Source organism: Diabrotica virgifera, chromosome 5 (genome assembly GCF_917563875.1).
Source record: "Diabrotica virgifera virgifera chromosome 5, PGI_DIABVI_V3a".
Classification (NCBI taxonomy): domain Eukaryota; kingdom Metazoa; phylum Arthropoda; class Insecta; order Coleoptera; family Chrysomelidae; genus Diabrotica; species Diabrotica virgifera.
In genome coordinates this window covers 74080783-74106728 of record NC_065447.1, presented here as the reverse complement: position 1 = coordinate 74106728, position 25946 = coordinate 74080783, and the positions used below count along the sequence as shown (strand labels likewise).

Sequence of the window (25946 nt, the reverse complement as noted above, 5' to 3'; positions counted from 1 at the left end):
ATAGCGTGGTGAAAAGTACCTCGAACTTCTTATGTGTTGATCTCCACAGGCAAAAGACGTGCTAATATTTCACTCTGGGATACATTTCCCGTAAAGTACCATGTGCTGAAATACCGCGAATAGCTCTGATTCCGTCTCTCGTAATAGGTATACAAACTTTTTTCTCCCTGTGCAATAGTTTAAAATACAAACCGTGACGTGCACACGTGTAACCGTAAAAGACCGACAGAAAAAACACGAGAGAAAGACATACCATGAGAAGTGAAACATATGAATGAACTGCTAAGGAATATAATGCAGGACAAACTAAAAGGTAGAGGACGAGTAAGAAGACGTAAAATTTTTATAATTTTCGGAATGATTTCCAATCTCCCGATAGGAGCGGAACTTCAAGAAGGTGTGAAGAATTTCTGCCCAGAGATTTCTCTATGATGTCGAAGATTATGCAATTAATCATAGCATATTAATATTATTGACGACCGCTATAAATAGTATATTGTGCAACAAGTGCAGAAAGGTACTAATTCCTCACGAGTTTGAAAAGTTGCGGTACGAGCGCAAGTCAGTGCCGCAATTCAAACGAGTGAGAAATTACCTTTCTGCACTTGTTACACACTATACTTTTTTTTCCACAACCACAGTTTTTGCTAAAAATAAAATACACCATTTCCAAACGAAGATTTATTATAATAATAAATTATCAATTTTAAACTGTATTTAATTAATAATAATCAATTTAACGACGTTCTACACCTTCGGCAAAGAATTAAGGATTTGCATGAAATTTTAGTATGTTATAGTTTACTTCAAAAAACTAAGACTTGATTTTTTAAAAATTGTTTTACCGTGCCGTTTAATTACTATTAAGGTTCAAAGTTAAGTTTTAACATGGTCTCTTATGGGAATTCTTAAAAAGTTAATAACTTTTGACCCAAATTTACGATTTTTAATTATTTGTGCTTAAATTAAAGGTTTTTTTGTAAGAAATAACATATTAAAAAATGAGAATTGTTTACCGTACTATTATTAAATAAAAGTGAAAATACTGTTTCGAAAATACTCTTTCGCTCTTAAAAAGTTAATAACTTTTGACCCAAATTTACGATCTTAATAATTTGTGCTTAAATTAAAGGTTTTTTTGTAAGGAATAACATATTAAAAAATGAGGATTGTTTACCGTACCATTATTAAATAAAAGTGAAAATACTGTTTCGCTTGCATATAAGTTTCCCCCCTTTCCTCTGAGAGGCATACCCCGCAACGAAGGTGTAGAACGTCGTTAAGTTCCTTATACCTAAACAAATTACATAGAAATCAGTTAAAAAATTAATGCACTGCCTTAATTTGTTTGAATTTAAACTATTTTACATAATTATTATAAAATAATGTCACATTTGAAGTTATATTTATGCAGTCACAGATATCCACTATACCTACTTCATTCGACGTATCTTGCTGAGGTTGCTAAATCTTTATTGGTTAGTTGATAAATACAAAATGTTTATTAAGAATAAAATTGTAAAATAAGACAGTTGTAACATCCATAATTTAATTTCTATTCGATAATTCAGTATAATAATTTGCAAAATAAATGTAAATTTGTAAAATACCAAAAAGTTAAAAAATAATGTGTTAACGTATCGAATTTTTCAGATTTCTCGGACATGAGTTAAATCTGTTCTTTTTTGAAAAGCACTATGAAATCTAATATCCTAAATAAAACCATTTCATCAAAACATGTTATAATTATTATATTTATGATTTTATTGTGGAATTTAACGGTAATGTGCAGAAAAGAACTTTCCGGCACAGAAACGTCACTTTTCTGCACAGAAACATCACTTTTCTGCACACTAATGTCATATATGTTATACTGTGAGAAAATATCAACTTTTTTAACATAAAACTGTGCAGAAGAGTGCATTTTGAATAGTGGTTGTAGCAAAAATATATTATCTTACAATTATTTTTAAATTTAATTGGCTCAGTGCTTTAGTCCGGATCGTCATGAAATGATTACCACTAGATAATTCAAAGAGTAATAAACACTTTTCGTGTGGAATATTGCAAGTTGTATCCCAATTGCAACTTTATATAATTGGATCGGGACTTTAGCGAGAATTTATGTTTCATTTTCGTGACCGTTGCCGTTATGTGCTAATTTTAATTTTCTGTAAGTGCAGTAACTACCGCAACTGTAAAAGTAATATTTCACTTCACGCCGTACATTAAACTAGGTTACGACTATTCAGTTTTGATTTTTTTTATTCGAACTCGGAAATATTTGATGCTACTATGCCTTTAAGATAATATGCAGTTAAAAATATAAATAAGTATTACGAAAAATTCCCAATTTCAATTTTTCATACATTTTTTTGGAAATTTAATGTTTGAGTATCGGATATGGAAATATAGTAGATCGTTTTATATTTAAAATCATTCATCATTCTCTTTACTTCTCAATTTAATTTAATATTTAAAATGATTATTTCACTTTTAATAAGTTACATTATTTCTCTTTTTTATTTCATTCAATATTTAATTATAAATCTCTTATATCACTCCCTATTTCAGCTCTATGTCATACTTTCTATTTTTCCATTTCTCTCGTTTTCTTTATAGTGAGATAAACTTTTGTGACTAAAATCCTTTATATTATCTTTTATTATAGTAGACACAAAAAAAACTATTTACAAAAATAGGAGGGTAACTGTAAGCTGTAACATTTTAAGATTAATTAAATATACAGGATCTTTCATAACACTGTACTGAACATAGACATATATATTATCATAGACTGAGCCTACCCTCCGCGCTTCCTGACGACAAGATCTCTTGAACAGGTTTGCGGTATCTCTTTCTAGCACATTGTATCGAGAAACTAAGATGACACTAAGTGGGGGTATAGGCACGGAAGGGGAGGACTTCTGTCGCAGCTTTAATATGCGTAAGAGTGAAACAGCAAACAGCATTGAGCCAAAACAAAATAGATATTGTCGTCACTTCGCTGAACATGACACTCTGTCTATGATAATGAGCCCAAAACAAAATAGATGGTGTCGTCACTCCGCTGAACATGACACTCTGTCTATGATAATATTATTATCATTATATAATATTATGCTGTTTGCAAATCTTAGCTAATATGAACAGCATGTATATTATATATGTCTATGGTACTGAATCAAATATGTTTTTTGACCATGGAGACTCACGTGTTATAACAGGTATATCTAGAGACGACGATAAACTTTTCGCTTTACACTTTGCTGATGACCAGTTCATATTAGCTGAGATTTAGACCCAGAACGGATCTGGAGCTTTTTCTGGTCTTCAACCATCTAGATTAGATCCAGAAAGTTGGATGCAGAATATAAAACTTGCGTTTTGACTATAAATATAGAAAAGCATATAAGTACCTTGGAGTCAGAATTACTAAAGAAGGCTCTAGTGAGACTGAAATTAAGAAACCAATTAGACAAGGTGACAGAACCACTAAATTGAGTGCTGTGGAATACACAAATGATGAGATGCAGAAAAGAATTGGTGTTGAAAAAGCAATCATGTAGCCAAAGGATTGCTGTATAACACAAAACAAATTGTGTGTTCTTGTAACGAGGTAGTGAAGCGGATTGTAAATTTGAAGTAAAATAAAATACAGAGTGTTTTATTTAAAAAAATATATTTGATGCTGTACAGTGTTACTTATAAGTGATTGTTAATGATTATATGTAAAACATTCAATGTCAAATTGTATGTGTTCAGGTCTTCGCCTTCTACTAGCTTGCTAGTTATTCAAGAAGGAAATAATTGGTTGTAAACATTGTTTTATTTATTAACTTTACGAGATTGCATATCAAGCTTATGTTAGGGCATCAAAACGTTCAGCTCTCTAATCAAAATTTGATTCAATGAAATCGCTATTTTTAGATTTCCTTCTATTCGGTTTTCTAAGCTATGCGTCTTCTGTTTTGGATTGTAACTTGTATATTAGTTCACTACTTGCTCAAAATTTTTCTTTGATAATAATTTATGAGGTTATTAGGGTAATTTATGTTTAGTGGTTCCTATTTGAATAAATCATTTCAATTATCGGCCGGTGTATTTTGTGAAGGTAAATTGTTACTGGAGTTTATGGACCATGTTCCTGAATTGTGTGTGTCTGACGTTTGAAGTGCAACTGCGGCAGGCACTACTAAAGGCGATGCAGGAACGGCCGTAGGCATGACCTTGATTATATCCCATTATCACTATGGAACAATACGAACATATATGAACAATCTACCGCAGTTGCAGTCGAAACGTCAGGAAGAAACACAGCCTATAAACCCCGCTAACAATGTACATTATATATGTTTTTAATTCTCTACCAGTCCTAGCATTCTATATTTGACATAATGTTAAGTATATATCACCCTTATGTGTTGAGTAGTTTAAAAGTTACTTCTAATTCTTAAAACTAGAAAGAACACCGCACACATCTTATGGAAAATGTAATGCCACTCAAATGAAATAAAATTTACATGCATAGATTCGTCGCGAAATTACAATAATTTCATATCATTGCGCCAACTATGAATTTTGATTAATAACGGCGTACATTGACAAAAATAAACTTAAAATCAACTGGCTATGTACGTGAATTATAGTGAGAAAAGAGATTTTGTCAATCGCCAGTTCATAAATCTTTCTGCAGGTATTAATGTCTCTTATCTATAAATGACAATGCACTTCCAGCGACGAACCGCAAAATAAGGGTCAGCCTCATGCTGGATTAAGCTGTTTTCAACAGCGAAGAGACTAATAATATTTATGAATACATATTACGACCATTTTATGAACTTCAAAAAATGTGATTTCCATAAAGTTTAATTATAGGTAATTTACGCCGTTATTAATCAAAATTCAGAGTTGACGCACTGATATGAAATGATTATAATTTCGAGACGAATCTATTCATGTATATTTTATTTCATCTGAGTGACATTACATTTTCCATCAAATGTGTCCTTTTAATCGTGACCAGACATCTCGTAACGTGACAGTTCGTAACCGGACAACTGGTAACGGACAATTCGTAACAGCGACAGTTCGTAACGGCGACACTTCGTAACGGCGACACTTCGTAACGGCAACAGTTCGTAACGGACAATTCGTAACGTCAAAATTGAATTATTCTGTTTATTTTTGTTAACGTGGAAACTAACTGTTATTACTGTTATAATTAAAATTATGTTTATTAATTTAACGAATCAGTACCGGGGTAAACATGTTTAAAACATTTTATGTTTCTTGTTTCATAATATATTAAAAGTCTTTAAACACAAACAAATATTTAAATACATACAAACTTTTAACAATATTTTTAAAAGTTTATACCTCTTTATACCAATAAACTGACATTTCTCCATTTTACTAACGTCAAATAAGACTTATTTTAGTTATTTATCAAATAATTATTTCCTCTTAGAATAAATTGGCAAGTTAATCTCTCTGTAAATATCTATTCGCTCTGAGCGTTAACAAAGTGTCAAAGCAAAATCGACCGACCTGCTCATGGTGGCGGTTTTTTGAAATTTTATCAGGACGCTTTGTGTATTAAATGAGTCAGTTAAAAAAAATGCCGTGTCCCGCTAGTGATATTATGTATTAATATAAACAGAAAATAAAAACGCACTTAATCTGATATAAATTCTTCTATTTCCAATATTGATTATCAGTTTGATTTTGTATACATAACCTCACTATCGCAGTTTATGTCAATAAATCTTTATTAACGAAAAAGAAAATATTTTTGTTGCACTATAAATTACAGTATAAATTAATAACTAATGAATTCTAACAATTGTATTCGGTTATTATCACTACAAAATAAAATATTCAAGTTTAACAAAATAATCCCATAAGACTCAATGTCAAAACGTCCTGACAAAATCTGACAGCGTCACGTGTCTACAGTGTCACGTGACTGTAAGTAGAGGGGAGACGCACGGAGCCAATAAGAAAGTAAATTCGTCAGTTTAACTTTAAATTATCAAAATTATATTGAAACAAAATAAAAATATAAACGTCTAATAAATTTTATTCGTCTTATTAGTCTTATTTGACGTTAGTAAAATGGAGAAATGTCAGTTTATTGGTCGAATAACTTTAATCATAGAATAAATTACTATTTGTCGTTGGTGAAACCGGCCATTATTGTTCCTTAAATTTGCATATACCTAGACAAAGGAATAATGAAGTAATTTGTGAAATATTTAAGCAGATAACCGTCTTTAGACATTCCCAATTTTCTAGTAAACATTTTGTAAGGAAAAGATTATAATTACCTGTTATTATAACAAACCTTGTGATTGGTTATAGCGTTGGGGTATTCAATCAACGGTTATACTTGATACGCGGGATGGCTTTTAATACTTTAATACTTGGTTTAAATATTTTTATTATATTCTGAAACACGATATATGAAATGCCTTAAAAATGTTTATCCTGATACTGATTCGTTAAATTGGTAAACATAATTTCATTTATAATTGTAATAACATTTCGTTTCCACGTTAACAAAAATAAACAGAATAATTCAATTTGGACGTTACGAATTGTCCGTTACGAATTTGTATAGTTACGAACTGTCGCTGTTACGAGTTGTCCGGTTACGAACTGTCGCGTTACGAGATGTCATGGAACCCTTTCAATATATCCACACAATCTTCCAAGACAAAAACATGTTACTAGTATAGTCCAAAACCGGAAAGAGCATGCTATCAATTTCAAGTGTCCGGTATTGAGAAAAGTCCACTTAGTTTAGTTAGTGTTTTTTAATGTTAGTTTTTAGTTAGTTAGTGAATGAACGAATGGATGTAGCCGGGGGCACCGCAGCAAGGCAGAAGGGCATCGTATAAAGCACTGCACGCGCCTCCGACTCTTAACAAAACTGCATGTATTCCTTCTCCGATCTCTTTCTTGGACTTTTTGTTGTTTTTTTGTAATAATGTTTCGCTTGCAGCCAGGAGCATCGGGTAAGTATGTGCTGTGGTGTAGGGACTTTTTTGTTCAGAATAAATCTTTTTATTAGTTCGATATAACTCAAGAGTGATTACTGATTGTAGCCAAAGATGTTTAATTAAGTATAAAAATGGAAATATACGAGAAGATATATTCAATTTCTTCTGGCCTTTAGTAATTATTTTTTCTGTTGATTTTTATTTTCTTTTAATGTTTTCCTATTTTAATTATTCCCTTTGTGTAATACATACATATATACATATAGCAGAATCTCACTAACGTAGATAAAAGTCCTAATACAAGCAAGGAAACAACCAGGGTTGTATCGATAAGTTGGACCGCAGCAAGAAGGAGGAAATACGAAAATGGATAATGCTTGCTAACAAAGCATACCTCTCTGTCGCAGGTGTTTGGATCCAAAGACATCCATAGGGAAGTAAAGTTGAAAATATATCAAACAATAATACGACCGATAGCAACATATGCAACATCGTAATCCTTATTAACACTTTTGAAAGAAATATAACGAGCGATCCACAATTATTGGGATCAAAGCTATCCGTGCAAAAAATTACGTATGTCATGTTTTAATCTGAAAGACCGCTGGAGTGTGACGTCACGGCCAACTGCGGCTATATTCAGTGTTGTTATGATCACTTTTCCAAACAAAGAATAAAGATTGAAAACACGTTGAAAAGATACCCAATCTCAAGACCTTTTAATTCGTATGAAGTTAAAATTTTGCTTCCTCTGCTACTTTTTATGTTCAATTTTAGTGTTTTTTAAGTTGACGTACGTACACTGACAAGTATCTGTCAAAGTTGATATAAACTGGAAAGTATATCTGAATTAATAATAGACATGCACTGTATAGCTATCTCTGTCGTTCAGAGCCACCTATCTATGTTGACAATAATTTTGGATCACACGTCATTAAGGAGGATATTGAGACCCATTTGCGACAATGGTATATGGAGAAGAAGGTCCAACCACGAGTTATACCAACATTACAAAGAATCTTCTATAGCAAATTATGCAAAAATACAAAGATTGCGCTGGACAGGCCACCTTAAGAATGTTTACTGTAATTGTGGTTTACACCACTATCTTTTGTTTTTATTTCCTTAAGATTGAGTATAGTAGCACGCCCATCTAGCTGTCTTGCGTTTCAGTTTACTTGACATTTTTAACTACATATTACTACTTAAAACAGAAGGTAAATATGTGCGCATGTGCACCTGATAAGTTTTAAGGTTATCCTGTTTGATGCGACGGAGCGCATATGCGCTATCTGGTGTTATGATTAAGCGTGCCGGTAAATTGAAGTACCGAATTAGTGAGATTCCACTGTATATAACCGTGTATTTTCCGAATCTAAATGGTCAAATCATTATTCAATCTAAATGTTCAAATTATTCTTCAGTTTTTAATAAATAAAAAGTAACATGTCTACTACAATTCTTACTCTCGGTGACCCGTATTCCTTACTCCACAAGAATCCTCTACAAAACTCGTAAACTATTTAAGCTTACACTGTTATACAAAATACTTTTAATACCTTTCATTTTTGTATTACTTCTTTATATGTATATATAGTCGAATATAAAAAAACTCTTTGGTATTGTCAGTTTTCCATTTTGAGTAACATTTATCATGCATATCAGGTGTTTCATTAAATATTATCGAATCCATTGCCGATATTGAAATTAAAACGTTGTTTTTTTAACATTACATCTTTTATTTTACTAAGTTTTTAGTGGAATATATACTTTTCATGTCAAGCTACCATTCACTTTTATGCTTTTATGTATAGGAGTGATTTGATAAAAAATAATTTTAAACATAACCTCAAGAACTGAAAACATCATTTTAAGTCTCAATATTGGTCAGTTTTTGTATAAGTAATGAACTATTCTGAAATATTCTATATATATTTTGAATTTATTAATAGATTAGTCTTTATTTAAAAAGGTTAGTAAAATTAGTGTATGTGGTAAATAAGCCGAATAGATTTTGACGAGAATCGTTACTTGACTCTTTTCCCGGCATGCTATTTTGTAGTAACTTAAAAATCTCCAGGCAATCCAATTGGATAATTTAGTTGGCTAAATTGGGACTTATTGTCTTTTTGTAGATTACGATTACGACTATTACGGTTACGGGGACTATAGAGGCGGCTACAGTGATCCCTATTATGATGATTTTTACCGGTATGAAGATTACTATTACGATTATCAGCCGGCCCCAACACCAGCGAGAGGAAGGGGTCGGCAACCAGCACCGGTATGGGCTAATAACAAATTTTCCTTAACGTTAAGGCAGTCAGGTGTTCGCGGCTCTAACGGGAAAAGTTTTCGTGGCAATACTCTGCGCGCAAAAAATATTCATCACGAATTTCAAACAGAACTCTACGATTTAAATACAGTTTACCCAAAAAATATTTCATTAAGAAAACTCGGCTTAAGTCCGGAAACAGGGGTCGAAAATTTTATGACTGGTTTAATCCAAAAAGGTTCTTTGCACCGAGCTAAAAGGCAAAAATACGCAATGATATTAAATTTTGTTCTTTCTTGTATTAATAAAATACGGTTGCATATGACTTATATATGAAATGAAATTACAAACAAAATATTTGTAGACTTCTATCCTTGACAAATCACAAATATTGATAATTACCGACTGTGTATTATTTAATGAGCATTTATTTTCATAAATTTATATTATACTGAAAAAGCCATTAATATATTTATTAATAAATGATAACGTAAACATCCTTACGGCTGTTTGTCGTTTTTTCAAGTGAAACACATGCAGGGTTGATCCGACGCGACGTCTTAAAAAAGTGTCTAATTGAGAATCAGATGTAAATCAAAATTTCATGTTAAGTACCAACCAATTTTGACATTTTCTGATCTACAACCAATTATGAAATATCGTCTAAAATAATTTGTTGTGTATTGTAACCTAAAATTGTTTTTTAACTCCAGAATGTATTAAAAATGAAATTTTAATTTATTTTTTAATACATTCTTGAATTAAAAAAACAATTTTAGCTTACAATACACAACAAATTATTTTAGAAGAGATTTCATAATTAGCTGAGGATAAGAAAATGTCAAAATTGGTAGATAGTTAACATGAAATTTTGATTTGCATCAGATTCTCAATGAGACACTCTTTTAAGACGTCCCGTTGGATTAACCCTGCACGTGTGTCACTCGAAAAATGGCAAACAGCCGTAATGATGTTTACGTTATCCTTTATTAATAAATATAATAATTATTTTTTCAGCATAGTATAAATTGTGTTCATCAAAATACAATAAGTGTTCATCAAATAATACTCAGTCGGTAATTTATTATCAATATTTGTCATTTGTCAAGGACCGAAGTCTACAACTATTTTGTTTGTAATTTCATTTCATATACCTATGTCATATGCAACCGTATTTTATTTATTAATACAAGAAAGAACAATATGTAATTTCTTTCCGTATATTTGGCAACAGCGCATCCGCGCACACTCGACTTTCGAATTTTATTGCCTCTTCGGGCTCGGTGCAAAGAACCTCTTTGGATTAAACTCGTCATAAAATTTTCGACCCCTATTTACGGGACTTAAGCCCAAAAAATATTTCATTAAGAAAACTTGATAGAAATATAGTCCAGTGATATATTCAATTATAGCATTGCATCAAGACACTGGTGCATTACATAAGATTCTTTTATTGAATATGTTCAAGCTGTGTATAAAATCACAGCGCGAGTTTTTTCAAATTATATTTTGTTTTTTATTAACCAATCTATTAGTAAAAATTAACTATAATTTAATATGTCTTTAGCACTGCTAGACTATATAATACGATATAGTTTAATCAACCAATGCACAGATAGAATCACCTAAATATATCTTCAACGTTATTAATATTCGAATTATTTGTGATTAAAGTAGAACTGACAAGAAAGTAGAAAGACTAAAAAAAGTAATAAAACCTAATGATCTTAATACATGTATAATGTATAATACTAAAATTACAGAACAAAATGTATTAAATAACATCAACAGGATTTTGTGATCAAGTGAATGGGGAGTAATTAAAATAAAATCCGCAAAGAAATTAATTTTCTGTGGTCGGTTGTATACCATTTATTAAAAAAGGACATTTCCATCAACAGTGCTGCTTACAAGGTACATGGTCGAGCCAATAAAAATATCTGGGTGAAAACTCTTTAAATTCTATAGTGTTAATAGTGTTGCATTGTTATAGTTAATACTCGTATTATGTGGTATTTGAACTTACTCGATTTTACATCATTGCAACGTAGTACTCCTAGCTATTTGGGTTGCTTGTCCTGAGGGAAACCTCTATAAAGACTAGATCTAGACTAGACCTCCCAGAGTTAAGGCCAGAAACCCACATAGTTGGGTTTGCACGATGTAAACTCAACTGCATTGTCATGATGTAAAATCAAGTTCAAACATCACCTAATATTAATAATTATAACAATGTAACATTCTAATAACTTTTACCACCATTTATAGGGTTTTCACCCAGATATTTTTAGTGGTTCAACCATGTATACCTTGTAAGAAGCACTGATGATAGAATTGTCGTTCCAAAAACATTCTGTGATGTAGCCCAAAAGGGTCTTTTAATATAAATCTACCTTTTATAAAGGATTTTTAATCAATTTTTTCAATTACATTGCGTTACTCTGCATGGTATAATCCATTTTCTAAAAGGATAAATGCTTCACCGAAACCATAAGTAAGTTAATTACAATCTAAGCAAACAAATTAACAAATGCATTGTGTGATTTTTACATAATAATCGCCGTATTGTGCATCTCACATACATTATAGTTTATTTATATTCTTATCAAGAACTTCTCCATCTTTAAAATGAATTTAAAATATCGATATCGTAACATGTATAGCATGATAAAGTTTAAACTTTGTAGCGTTTACGCTACTAATTAAATTAATTCAATTAAAATTGCATTAATAATATCCCTCAAGAAATTCCTTGTTATACGCCCGCGATCGATTTACAAACGATATTTCTCTACACACGCGCGGAAACCTCGTTGGATTGAAGCGAAATTGATTTCTCGACGTGGCCACGTTGAGTTTACTGACCAAACTAAGGTTCGAATCGAGAAATCAATTTCGCTTCAATCCAACGAGGTTTTCACGCGTGTGTAGAGAAATATCGTTTGTAAATCGATCGCGGGCGTATCACAAGGAATTTCTTGAGGGATATTATTAATGCAATTTTAATTGAATTAATTTAATTAGTAGCGTAACCGCTATAACTTCTCAAATTAAAACACTTGTATAGTATATTTGCATTACTTTAAATAAAATTGACCTAGAGTAATTATGTGAGATAATTATTTTAAAGAATAAAAAATAGAACATTTATTACGATGCAAAATATATATTTTTCCAAATTTAAACAACATTCGTTTTATTTCTTTGCTAAATATCCTGTTAATATTTTAACTTAAATGATGTATTTTGCAAATAGTATAAATTCTGTGATGAACTAAATGTTATTCAACATACCGCGTAAACTTTTGCCTTTATCCGTGACTATCATTCTGACTGAAACAGTTTATATTTTAATTGATCTAATGCGGTAGTTTGATTGTGGCACAGTGTCTGCCTGACTAATTAACAGCACAGCTAACCTAACATATATCTAACATTTAAATAACAGCCCGGCCCTACCAATGCTTGCACGTCTCATACAAAGGAAACAGTACTAATTTTACGTACACTTGCCACATTCAAAAATACCATCATATCTGAGCCAACTTCAAAATTGAGCGCCGCCGGGAAAAGTGAAGCCCCGACACACGATCAGTCCATCTGACACAAGCCACACCTTACGAGTCATTGTCATTATCGAGAACGGCCAGCCGCTGGCAGTAGTGGCTGGCTCAGATATGATGTGCTCTTAGTTGCAGGGTTATCCAAAAATGGGGAGAGGGATGATTTTTTTCGATGCCGCCACGCCGATACACTAACATAAATGAACTCGTACGACCTTGTGTTTTTAGTGCATTTTTTAAAAACAAATATTATTATTACCACTAAGAGTTTTCTCGCTTTGCCGTTTTTTTATTTAAAATAACTGATTGCAATAGCTATTTTGTCTTTGTGATAGTTATTGGTATTCGTATACCATATACAGTTGAGTCCCTGAATCTTTACCCGTGCGTCATCATTTAAAGCATACGAAATAAGTCGATGATAAGTCGGAAATTGAAATTTACTAAAAGCAACAGCAAGTCACTTACTGTCACTTGCTGTTGCGTTTACTAAATTTCAATTTCCCATTTATCATCGACTTATTTCGTATGCTTTAAATGATGACGCACTGGTAAAGATTCCCGGACCCAACTGTACATAGGTATTAATTAGTCCATCAGTTTAAGGAGTTGAAGAAAAATAACAAGCTTTAACTTTGTAAATAAGTTAAGCTTACCATGAGGATAATTTTTTATGGTCAATTTCTCAATAAGCATCATTCGATTTTTTTACTTTTGATTTGAATATAAGTGGAAAATACGAGAAAAATTTTGACAAATATATTAGATTATTAAGCGGATAAGACACTGGTAGTATATTAATTTTCCTACATTAATATCACTTGAATTTTCTCAGGAATGCTACATAAAAGGTTGATATTGTCCTTTTCATGAGCATTTTTCAGTGCGTAACAAATGATAGGAAAAAGGGTAAGTCCGTGATAATACACATTTATGACATTTATTCTAACATGACATTTTAGTTAAATCTGACAGTTGTCACATTTTATTTTCAATTTGGAATAAAAACAAATCAAATGTGTTTCTTGCATTTATAAAATGGTATTTTCTTTGATTTGTATAGTCTTATAAATTATACAGATTATATTTGTAATATTATTATCTAATTAAAAAAAATTATTTTTTTTTATTATGGCGCCATTTATCGACAACTAGAATAACTAGAATAAATGTTGTAAATGTCTGTAATCACGGACGTGCCTTTATTCTGTCACATACAATTTAATGCGTTAGAAAGAAATCGAAAAACTGTGACGCACTGAAAGATGATCATGAGAAAAAGAATAGTAACCTCCGACAGACAAAATTCATGGGATGTTTTCGCAGTCAGATTAATCTTGTAAATCTATAACTTGCATTATCGCGACTGCAAAAACGTTAACTGTATTTTGTCTGACTAGCATACTATCACTTTTTAATGTTTCTTGTATCATTTCTAAATATATACTCTGCTATTAATGGTTGGAAAAGCTGTCCTACCCGCTTAATGCCTCAAATATTATTAATGCCTTATTGTTCGTCAACATTTTTCCGACTTTAATGATTTTCGTCGATAACGCGCCAGCGCGTGATATGGTTACTTCAGTCAGGTGCCGTTCAACAAAATGGATCCTAGCCGAGTTCCATCCTCTTCTAGAGGCAGCGAATGTGTTAAGTGAATTTGAAATACCCTCCAAATTAGTTAGACTCATCCGAATGACAGACAAAGTAGCTCAGATACAGATCCATTTTAAATAATAGAAGGAATAAAACAGGGTGATGGACTGGCAGCAATACTGCGTAATTTGGTACTGGAAATGTCAAAAGGTAGAAACAACACTATTATCAATAAATAAGTCGAACTGGCAGAATATAAGATAACATAAATATCATGACTAAAGCAAGACACGAGAATCTGGAATTATGCACAAATAGGTCTGTCGATAAACACAAAAATCCTAGTACAAAGCTAATCGGAGAGAGCAACACGACCCTACCCGACAGTTGACAACTCAGAAAAAATAGATAGCTTTATCTATTTAGGAGTTAACATCGTAAAGGACAATATAGAAGATACAAAGCTCGGCAGAAGAATCATCCCAACCAATTCGGCATACTTTGCTATGAACCGAATATTTTATTCACGAGACGTACATAACCGAAGTAAGATACGAATCCACAAGCTCATAATCCAACTGTTGATGAGCTATGGATGTGAAACTTGGATATTGACTCAAAAATCTGTCAACGGCATGGTCATCTTTGAAAGAAAGGTACTGAGACGAATACTAGGCCCTATTAATGAAAACAAGAGGTGGCGAATCAGATACAATGATGAAATATATAGTTATGTACATATATGAAGAACCATCTGTATCTCAGTATGTTCGCTTAGAGTGCCTTCAACATATGTATTTAGATTGGAAAAGAACAGACTTAAAAAAACTGTTGAATGCAAGAATGCAGGTTAAGAGACCTATTGGTGAACTGCACAACGTTTTTAAGTAAATCACAAAGTTAGATCTTACTGATATTCTGTTTGACTCATTAGTTTGATGGGTTGGACCATATGCGTTATAAGAATAAAAGTTGTTACGAAAAAAAATTGGTAAAGTGCGGAAAAATAGTATAAAACAACAAATTAATCTTATTTAGAAAAAAAAAAAAAACTAAACCAACAAATACACCTAACGTAACGTTCTGTCTGAGAATGACACATTGCGATTGAAATAGATGTGACATCCATTTATCTATATGTTTATCACAGGCTCTTTTGCACTTATTTTTAAAAATATTCTGTATTCCTACATACAGCTTAACCGCATATATTTTCAGGGATGACGATATACAAAAATAACAAATTCTTTTAGTTTTTACACCCCTTTTGACCAATTCTAAGTTATACTCTTTTAATTGAGCCTAGTCTCAACTCTCTAGTAAACTTAGGAATTCATTTTTTGTTACGTTAGACAAATTTTGACTTCAACTGTAAGTGACTGGGAGTTACTAAAGCACACCTTAAAGTAAAAAATTATACATGCATAATAATATACAAATTGGCTTAGTATTCACAAATTTTTTAAATAAATAATTTTTTTAATAAAAAAGTTAATAAAAGAGATTTTACATAAATATTTTTTAACGACACAATTCCATGTTTACAGCTATGAAAGTGTAATAGGTCTTTGGAAGATGTTATAACACATTACTTAATTTCAACCAAGAGAGTTTACTGAGAAAAGTTAACTGTCTTGAGCACATATATATTGTTTTCTTGTAAATACAAAATACACTAAAGAATTTTAGGTAATATTTTACCTTGTTTTTGGAAAATGCACTCACCAAACACTTCGTAAATACGGAGTCCATTGAATTTATTTTTCAATCTTGTGTTTATTTTTCTTTTAATTTGCTTTCTATTGCAAAGTTTTTAGGAAATAGCCAGCTTGTGTGTCTGTCGATGTTGTTTGTCACAACCAGTTGGTCGTGGATAGTGACATATAAAAAGCTTTTTGTTCTTTGCTTTTGCTTATTTAGTGCTTTTTAGTAAGGCTTTGCTTTTTTGCTTTTATTTGCTTGGCTTAGACAACTCTAGGCAATCCAGAGCTATGTTTTTGCCGAGCTTTTTTATATACCATTATAATATTTTGGATAACCCTTTTTCTAGAGCTTCCGCATATTTAGATGATAGGAAGAAGTTTCACTGAAGGAGACCAACCAGAGACTGCTGCCATTGAGAGTTACTTCCACAATGTAAGTGAAAAGAGAATTTAGAATCATCTATAGAAAGTGCCAAAAGAAGTTAAATTTTATTTTAGTTTTTTTAATTTGGAAATTATTAGGTACCTAGTAGTATTGATAAAATGGTTGATTTTTTAGTTACAATATTTAAATTCAAAATTATGGTTATAATTTTTCTATAGCAAATAAAATACGTTTATCTCTCTCTTCAATCCTGACCCCCCGGAGGGAGTGTAGTGGTCGAAGTGATGTCGTGTATTGTCCGTTTCCAAAGATCTCTGTCTCTGGTCATTTCTTTTAACTCATGCATATGTCTTTTGCTTATTCTTATTATTTGATCGATCTTCGGCATTCCACCTTTCTTTGTATAATGAGCCTTTCCATGTTTTCTGTGTTTGCTCTCATAACATGTCCAAAGTATTCTAATTGTTGGAGATGGACTTTACTGGAGAGTCGTTGGCTAACTTCTAGCTCTCTTAAAATTGAGTTATTTGTCCTATGGTCGGTCCAAGGAATTCGTAACATTCGTCTTTAACAGAACATTTCAGTGGCGCCTATTTTTCTTCTTTCCGACTGTTTCAAGGTTGACATCCAAAGAGTTAGTATTGGCAATATTAAGCAGTTGTTCAACCTCATCTTTAACGCAACGTTCTTGAAATTTGACAGTCCTGCCATAATTTGGTCATTTTTGCTGCGACAATTTTTGCTGGATCATATTTTATTATATCTACGTTTAATCTTTTCCTGTAATGACCGTGTGTTTGTGATCAATGATCCCAAATATAATTATAAGTTCACAACCTCAAACCCGTCAATTGTGGTTATGTGTGGATGACTGTTATGTAGTTTATCCTCTATCATGATCTTTGTCTTTGATATGTTTAATTGTAGATCAAATATTTGACTTTCGTTTTCTACCAGTCGTACAAGATTAATCAGCTCTGCTTGACTATTTGCAATAAATTCGTTTGAAAGTGTGTCAAGCATTTTAACGGATCGAGTATGTTTATAAGATATAACAAATAGGAAACTTATTTGCAATCAGGTTAGTACTACATAGTACTTTTCTTATTTTATTAAATGTTGCTCAACTTGTCCCAATTCTTATGCTTATTTCTTCTGTATAGTCCTTATTCCCATTTAAAAGATTGAACTAAAGTATCTGTATTTTTTAATTTTTTCGTTTTTTTTATTTAGTTTTGACAGGTGACTTCTGGGGTGAAACATTCTGAGGGTGGTGTATTCTCGGATTGTTATCAAATTCTGATCTGATTTGGCCAGCACACAAAAATCAGAATTTGATATCAATCCGAAGGTACAACGTCATGCTCAGAATTTTAACTCAAAACATGACGATTTGCCTACAAGATCGAGACTAAGTAAGTCACCTGTCAAATTGGTTGAAACAAAGCGCCACAACTACAGGTTAAAATAATTCCTTGTTTTATACACTCCCATCTTTATTACAATCAGTTGTAGTTTGAATGAATTTTTACATTGAATCCAATTGGATCTCTCGTATGAACATAGAATCCCTAAATCCAAAATGGGATTCAGTTTTTGTTGTAGCAGTTATGTATACTCGGTTCGCTAAACTCAGACAGAACTGGCTAGTGATTTTAGTAAGTAATTTTGCCAATTTGGTAAAATTGCCAAAAAAGACTACTAAATCCTTTATAAAATGTATATTTGTTAAAATCCCTATACAGGGCTACATCATAAAACAAACAGAACTAGTTTTCAATCGGTTGACCGATCATCATCAGTGTTTTCTTGAATCAAACATGCTAACCACCAAAGTAAAAATATTTGGGTAAAAACCCTTTAAAATTAATCCGTCATAGGAACATATAAAAATGATGTGACTTTACACATGGATGTATAAAATATCCAATGTTTCACGCTCGAGGTACCATTGAGCTAAATTTGACTTGCTTCTACACAGCCATGATGTGAACAAGTCAAATTTAGCTCAATGGTACCTCGAGCGTGAAACATTGGATATTTTATACATCCATGTGTAAAGTCACATCATTTTTATATGTTCCTATGACGGATTAATTTTAAAGGGTTTTTACCCAAATATTTTTACTTTGGTGGTTAGCATGTTTGATTCAAGAAAACACTGATGATGATCGGTCAACCGATTGAAAACTAGTTCTGTTTGTTTTATGATGTAGCCCTGTATAGGGATTTTAACAAATATACATTTTATAAAGGATTTCATGTTTTTTTTGTAATAAATGGTATACAGCCAACTACAGGAAATTTTTTCCTCGTGGATTTTTTTAATTACTAAATAGTTAGTAATTTTGCCAATTTTTGGTAAAATTGGCCAAAAACAAAAAAAAATACCTACTAAAATCACTAGCCAGTTCTAAGTTTAACGAACCGCCTATATCAACCTTGTTTCACATATGGAAATTCGCCCCACTTCCGATTATTAATCGTTTCTTAGGCTACATCTTCTGCTTGAAAAACTATTGGCCACCAAACCCTGGTTACATAGCATCAAGCTCTTTTCTATGATTTAACACTACATTTCCTGGTGCGATGTCACATTAATTTAAGTTGTACTAACTAGTACACTTTAAAACTGTTTGAGAAATTCAGCGATTCAACATGTTTAGTATGTCCAGATATTTTTATATCATATTAATTAATCTTCTGATCACTTATCTTAGTTCGTTTGATCCATTTTTCCTTTTATTATAAGTTTCTTTCCTTGGTGTTAATAGAGCGTTGATGATTGAAAGGATTCCATCATATTACGTTTAAATAGTAATTTATACAACAATTTAACTTTTTTATTTTGTTTTCTTCATACTTCAGGCAAGATACTTACTTCACACTACTTATCTCTGACACTTGGTCTTAAGACCCTTTAGAACAAACTGCATTCTTCATTAAACTCTATCCAGATGGCATGTGATCTAGATCAAAGGCATCAACTGTCATAGGGGAAATTTTTTCTGCGATTACATGCGATTTTTTCTGTCTGCATGGTTTCCTCTTAAGTCTCTTCCGTGGAAGTAATTGTCTGATTCATTAATGTTCCCAAGCGGCGTAAATATCATTTCATTCAGCTGTATACACCTAAGTTCCCGGCCATGGTAGGGCACGTTTTATGGTCCTTATTTTATTCTCATGCAGCTTTTGTCCGAATAGTTCTAGGAGATTACTATTTTCTCGATTCCCATTCGATTAGTTGTGTACCTTACACCACCACAATCTTTTGGGAAGCAAGTTGTAGCTTTTTTCTGTAATTTTCTAGAGCTTTTCTCTGGGAGTACTTCTGATACACGCAGTCCGCTTAGTAACCTGTGTCGTATCAGTTTTCAACCGAGGAGAAGCTATATGTTACCGCGGTGTAACAACCTTTCTAGTGTCAAAATCCTCATTCCTTATGTTGCGGAACTTCTTCCTGATACTCGACATTGTAACCGACTTTGAAACTAGGTCTTTTCTGTAAGAGAATTAAGCCTCTAATGTTGGTTTCTGTCCCCATATGGTGTTGGAGACTTTCATCTCTTTTTTAGATTGTTATACATTCTGCATCTTAGTTTAGGCAAAATATTTTAATCTCTGGGACTTGATGATAAGAACTTTGTACCATATCCTGTGTTTTTCTCATTCAACTTCAATAAGTCATATGCCCTCAGCCATACGCCAACAGTTTCTTGTATCGATAGTTTAAAAATGTCTTCTGGTTTAAGTCTCAGTTGACCAGTGAATTCCCGCCCTGTCACCCAGCACATTGCAATAATTGCATATGATGTGTCTCTTCTTCCTTTTCGCATTTTCTGCACCATGTTTAATTCATCTTACCTCTTTTGTCTATGTGATTTCTTGAATGAGAATGTCCAATTATTATCACTACCATTTTGATGACCGTTGTAATTTCTCATTTATTGAGGTTCATCAAATTGTCTTGAGAGTTTTTATCAATATTCTTGATTATTTTCTTAGTTTGAATTTGCCCTTGATTGGCTCTTCACTTCTTTTGATGATTTCTTATCAGTATTTTCTGAACTTCCTTTCTTACCATCTTTGGTGATGCTACACAATAATTCTGTATCTATAAAAGTTTCTCTAGAGCCTTGTTTTGCAAACAAATCTGCTCGTTCATTCCAGTTTTTTTCCAGGTTGTTGAGGAGAGATTTTCGCAGTTCCTCATCAGTTTTAATTTGATGAATGAGCTCTTTAGGCCAGAATAGCCTCTTGGATATCTATATAAATGTATAGGCCTTTATTATAAATATACTATAGGCCTACATTTTTATTGGAAGTAGTATTGTTAATTTTTATGAGTGAGTTTACCTGTCGTGTTACTATTCTTGTAGTCCAGTAGCAACAGTCTATCTGGCCCAAGTCCTATCACCATCTCAAGGTGAAATAGCACGATGAGCAATTCTTCACTTAGTTGTGGCTGTAGTTTTTATTTTCTTTAGTGTTTTAATGCTTGTTTTGCGTGATTAAACCCTATTATATAATTATGCCAGAAGCCTATAATTTTGCCCTAAATTTATTGAATCTGATGATATTGTTCTTAAACAATCTTAGGGACTTCTCTATAGAAATCAATTTTAAAAATACGTTATAGAAATTAAATTTGAAAGTATTAAATTTAAAATATAAGTATATTGCCAATTCCTTTACAATGTGTAATATCCACATTGTACTAACGACTTAAATAATAGGATTTTGATTGAATATTGAAATCTATATATAGATGATTCACATTCTTTTTTCAGCTTCTTTCGTTATAAGTCTAGTTGGTTGGTCGCCTTAGGAAACTAGTTTATATTGGCCACAGGCTTTGCTTACTATTTAGTTGGCCAATATACTAAATCTTTTATATTTTTAAATGTTTAAACAAGTGGGATTTTTAATGGACGTCTCAAAAATACATCAGTATGTACATTAGATAATTTTTCGTTTGCTATCATTGATTATTATTCAAATTACCCTCTAGAGTTTATTATAGGCAAGATTGTTTAATTTTCTCTAAAATAGTTTTTTGTAAAAATAGGCCCAAATGTTATAAATAAAAAGGCCTTTGTTAAATTATTGGAACTATCATCAAAAATCCCATTTACCAGGTCTAAGTGTTTCACAAATAATAATAATCGTTTGGGTTACTTATTGAAAACTGACACTTAGGAACTGGATGAAGGAGTCACGTCAGGTGTATTCTACGATCTTAGCAGTGGAACACAGGTTTGTTATCCTTTCTATCAAAATCGTCGTTGAGATTATGTTTATCCTTTTCCATCATATCTAATATTTATACAAGGTTTTCTAGTACTATCTTTTTTAACACTTTAACCCGTGGAATAATATGAGTGGTATGAGTAAACAGTTACATATTTACTAGGTTCAGTGTAAGGTATGCATTTTACTTTTCATTTTTGAAAGGACAACAGAATAAAATAAACAATATCCAACATATCGTTCCACGTTAATGTAACATGACATTTATTGGTCACCAATCTATAAATTTACTAACTTACTAATATCATCAACCGTTGTGCACCATTCAAGAAAGATAGTACTAGAACCGATATTTTAAGTACCCTTTAAACAATTTATCATAAAAAGGAATGTTACCTGTATTGTGTTATCCTTCCCTACAAATCCTTTCTCCAAATTAACCGTTTTTTCCAATACGGAAACCTCAACCGCAAAATGTTTAACTGGGAATATAAAGGAATTGCAGTCTGGAAGATAACTGTTTATTTTAAAAATTATATTATTCGTGTCAAAATAAATTTTATATTAGAAATGAGATGCCCTTCACTCTAACGACTTGAAGAGCTTATTTGCTGAGTACTTATTGTAGATTCTAAACTTAAATATTCACCAACAATTCAACAATTAACTAAATTGACATTTTCATCAAATTTTATCATTAATAAAGGTAAAATTCTTGAGAATTAAATTCCCTATCAATAGTTCCTTGTGGAATTATTAAAAAAATCATGTAGGTACAACCATGCAAATTCGCAAAAAAACTAAAATCCGGTACCTACTTGGTGAGCCTGGGGAATATTTTTAATGAACAGGTCTTTTTTTGGTTATTTTAATTTAATTTTTGATCAAAATATTCCAAATTTAATATAATTATTTTATAATTTATAATTATTCTATATTTTATAATTCTTAAATATTGATCGATTAAAAAAAGTTTTATAGAATTAACAAAAATTATAGCAGTTTGAAAAACTTTTTTTTAATCGGTCAAAATTAAGGAAAAAATTGATATTCCTTCATTGTTAATTTATAATTGAGTGTGTAAATGACAATAGGAAAATAGAAAACTCTTTTGCTTTTGAATAAATTGTTCGGAAACTACTTTCTTGGGGCATTTTAATGTTATTTACTATCTTTAAATGAATTTTCTTTTCGGAAGTTATTCTCAAAATACAAATTAAAAAAATTATTTTGTTTTGTTACTTGGCAAAACAAAAAATGGTAATAATAAAATGATGACTTTAAAATGAATTGTCAATATTTTTGAGATGCGTTAATAGAACGACTTCATTGGTGAATACTTCCTTCGATTACATGGAATTGACTTCTAACTTGGTTGGTTGTCTGTTTAGAGACAAATTACATGCTATGCTTTTTCTGACGGATATTATCAAGTTAAAGTTAATTTCATATAATCAATCGAATGTTCTATTCTCCAATAGTACTATTAGTGCAGGAAAGAACTAATAGTTCTATTAGTAGTTCTGGTACTATTGAAAATAATACAACAGCTATTAAACAACATGATGCAGATAAAATCGTTGTTATGGCAAGTTCTGCTGAACAACTTCCACTACTAAACAAGACAGGCAGTTTCTATGAAAAATATGGACTAAAAATGAATATAAAAAATCAAAACGGGAACTGGTGTATGTTTTCAAAAAATCTGATAGTGTGTAAAGAAATTTATTATAATTCAGCTAAGTACTTTCAGCATTTTAAATGCCATCATCAGAGCTATTGTCTCATAGTTCTAAATACCTCAAATTAAGAGAAATCATTGAAAAACACATTACAAAGTTAAAATTGACCCAGGAATCATACCACTGGTCAGGGTAAAACTCCTTAAAATAGCCATTATTTAGAACACATTAAATGTGATTATTATATATATATATATATATATATATATATATATATATATATATTTTTTTTTTACCAATGTTTCTTGGGTTTAGGTTCATAAAAAAAGCTTGTCTAGGATGTTATGACCATATTTATTGATATATTATCCGACGTTTCGGCAGGAAATCCATGCCTTTTTCAAGGATTGACATGCAATCGTAAATTTAGTTTTGAAACAAGTACACAAATAGACGTCACAATTAAAACAATGTTAAAATGTTAAAGCATAGGAACGGACCCACTAAGTCATTGCGTTAAGAGAGTAATGAACTGTGTCAAAAATTATTATGGTGTTTATTGATGTTTGATTTTATGTTGAAACATAAAATCAAACATCAATAAACACCATAATAATTTTTGACACAGTTCATTACTCTCTTAACGCAATGACTTAGTGGGTCCGTTCCTATGCTTTAACATTTTAACATTGTTTTAATTGTGACGTCTATTTGTGTACTTGTTTCAAAACTAAATTTACGATTGCATGTCAATCCTTAAAAAAGGCATGGATTTCCTGCCGAAACGTCGGATAATATATCAATAAATATGGTCATAACATCCTAGACAAGCTTTTTTTATGAACCTAAACCCAAGAAACATTGGTAAAAAAATATATCAAGGTTCAAGAATTAAACTCAAACTATATATATATATATATATATATATATATATATATATATATATATATATATATATATATATATATATATATATATATATATATATATATATATATATATATATATATATATATATTTATTTTTAGCCTCTCATGACGTCCCCCCATGTTAAACTGTAGTCTCTCGTGGCGTCCAGGTCTTCGTGGACTCCGATATACGGTTGCCACGAGGATTTTCTCTAAAATTTATCGCAGGTGAAAGGTACCACTTCCTACAATGCCTGAACAAAATATTGGCCGGATGTCCTCAGACACGTTATCTGTATAATAATATACACATTACTTGGAGCAGTTGCCGTCAGGCGCGCCACGTTCGCTTGCTGTATATCTAAAATCACTTTAACGGTTTTGGTGACGTCCAAATATATATTTGTTCAGTTTAAGGTTGTCGCGGAATCCGTATATTTCAGTTTATGTCCTCATGGCTTCTACTACGCTGTTGCCACCTCAAATGTTGGTATTTAGACTTCGGATATTTTTATAAATGATTATTGTAGTATGTTAAAACAATTATTGTTGTGACAGATTAATGATGTTCTCTTTGTATAATTAACAATGTATTTTTTTATTACAAAAATAAAAAAAATTAAAAGGTATGTTCATTAAAATTGATGAATTTATCATAACCAGTTGCCGAAACTGGTGGTCTAATTGCTCAATTGTAACATATTATAGAAGTGTTAGAATTTAGTTCTTAATTCTTGATTAGAAGATCCAGATTTAGAAATTAGAACCACAAACACATCTAAAGAATATAAATATCTCGGATCTATAATATCTAAAGAAGGCAAAAGAGACATCGAAAACAGAACACAGCAGGGCAAAATAGCGGTAAACATTCTAAGCTCTCAGCTATGGTCTAAAAAGATAAGACAAAAAACGACAATCTATCGTACCCTGGTAGAGCCTATTATGACTTATGGGGCAGAAGTTTGGCAGATCACGAAAAAAGATAGAAAGAGAATAGAAGTAGGTAGTAGAAATGGATTATCTAAGGAGAGCGTGTGGTATATCCAAAAAATATCGCATCAGGAATGAAGATATTAGGAAGAAAAAACTGTATATTCCAGAGTAGATAGAATTTAAACGAGACAACTAGTGTGGTATGGTCACGTCAAGCGAATGAATGAAGATAAATGGCCAAAGAAAGCTTTAAATTATATACCACAACAAAGAAGAAGAAGAAGGGAAAGGCCTTGAGTTACCTTGAAAGAACATGTACAGCACATCATGAGAGATAGAGCCATCAAAGAAGACGAATTGATGGACAGAAAAAGATGGCGGTCGAAATGCGAGAAGCAGCAGAGGCTATAGGAACCTCGCTTATAGATATATAGATATAATTCTTTATTACAATATTTTTAATTATATAATTTTTCTATTCTCATACTATAATATATCAATTATGATGTCACCACCTTTATCATAGATAGAATCAGATAGATCATTAGATATAACTAAGAAAGCAGGACGACCTTCTCCAGGAAGTACATAAAATAATGCCCTCTATTCGTAACGGAACATCACAAATAAATATGGGAGACTTT

At 31.6% G+C, this 25946-nt stretch overlaps 1 protein-coding gene across 29 annotated transcripts in view; it reads left to right on the top strand.

Annotated features, from left to right (window-relative positions):
- The window catches only part of LOC114331372 (heterogeneous nuclear ribonucleoprotein Q), a 282730-nt gene that overhangs the window by 199341 nt on the left and 57443 nt on the right, over positions 1-25946 (top strand). For 12 of the 29 annotated variants that reach the window (XR_007697884.1, XR_007697886.1, XR_007697885.1 and 9 more), the window contains 2 exons: positions 9140-9288; positions 21726-21782. The exons of 14 other annotated variants lie outside the window; for them this stretch is intronic. Coding sequence is in view for 10 of the 15 variants with exons in the window: in XM_050650136.1 (XP_050506093.1) it covers positions 9140-9288; positions 21726-21782 (206 nt within the window). In the remaining 5 variants the exon portion in view is untranslated. The remainder of the gene's footprint in view (positions 1-9139; positions 9289-21725; positions 21783-25946) is intronic. 3 more of the 29 variants (XM_028280929.2, XM_028280923.2, XM_028280937.2) reach the window with 1 other exon arrangement.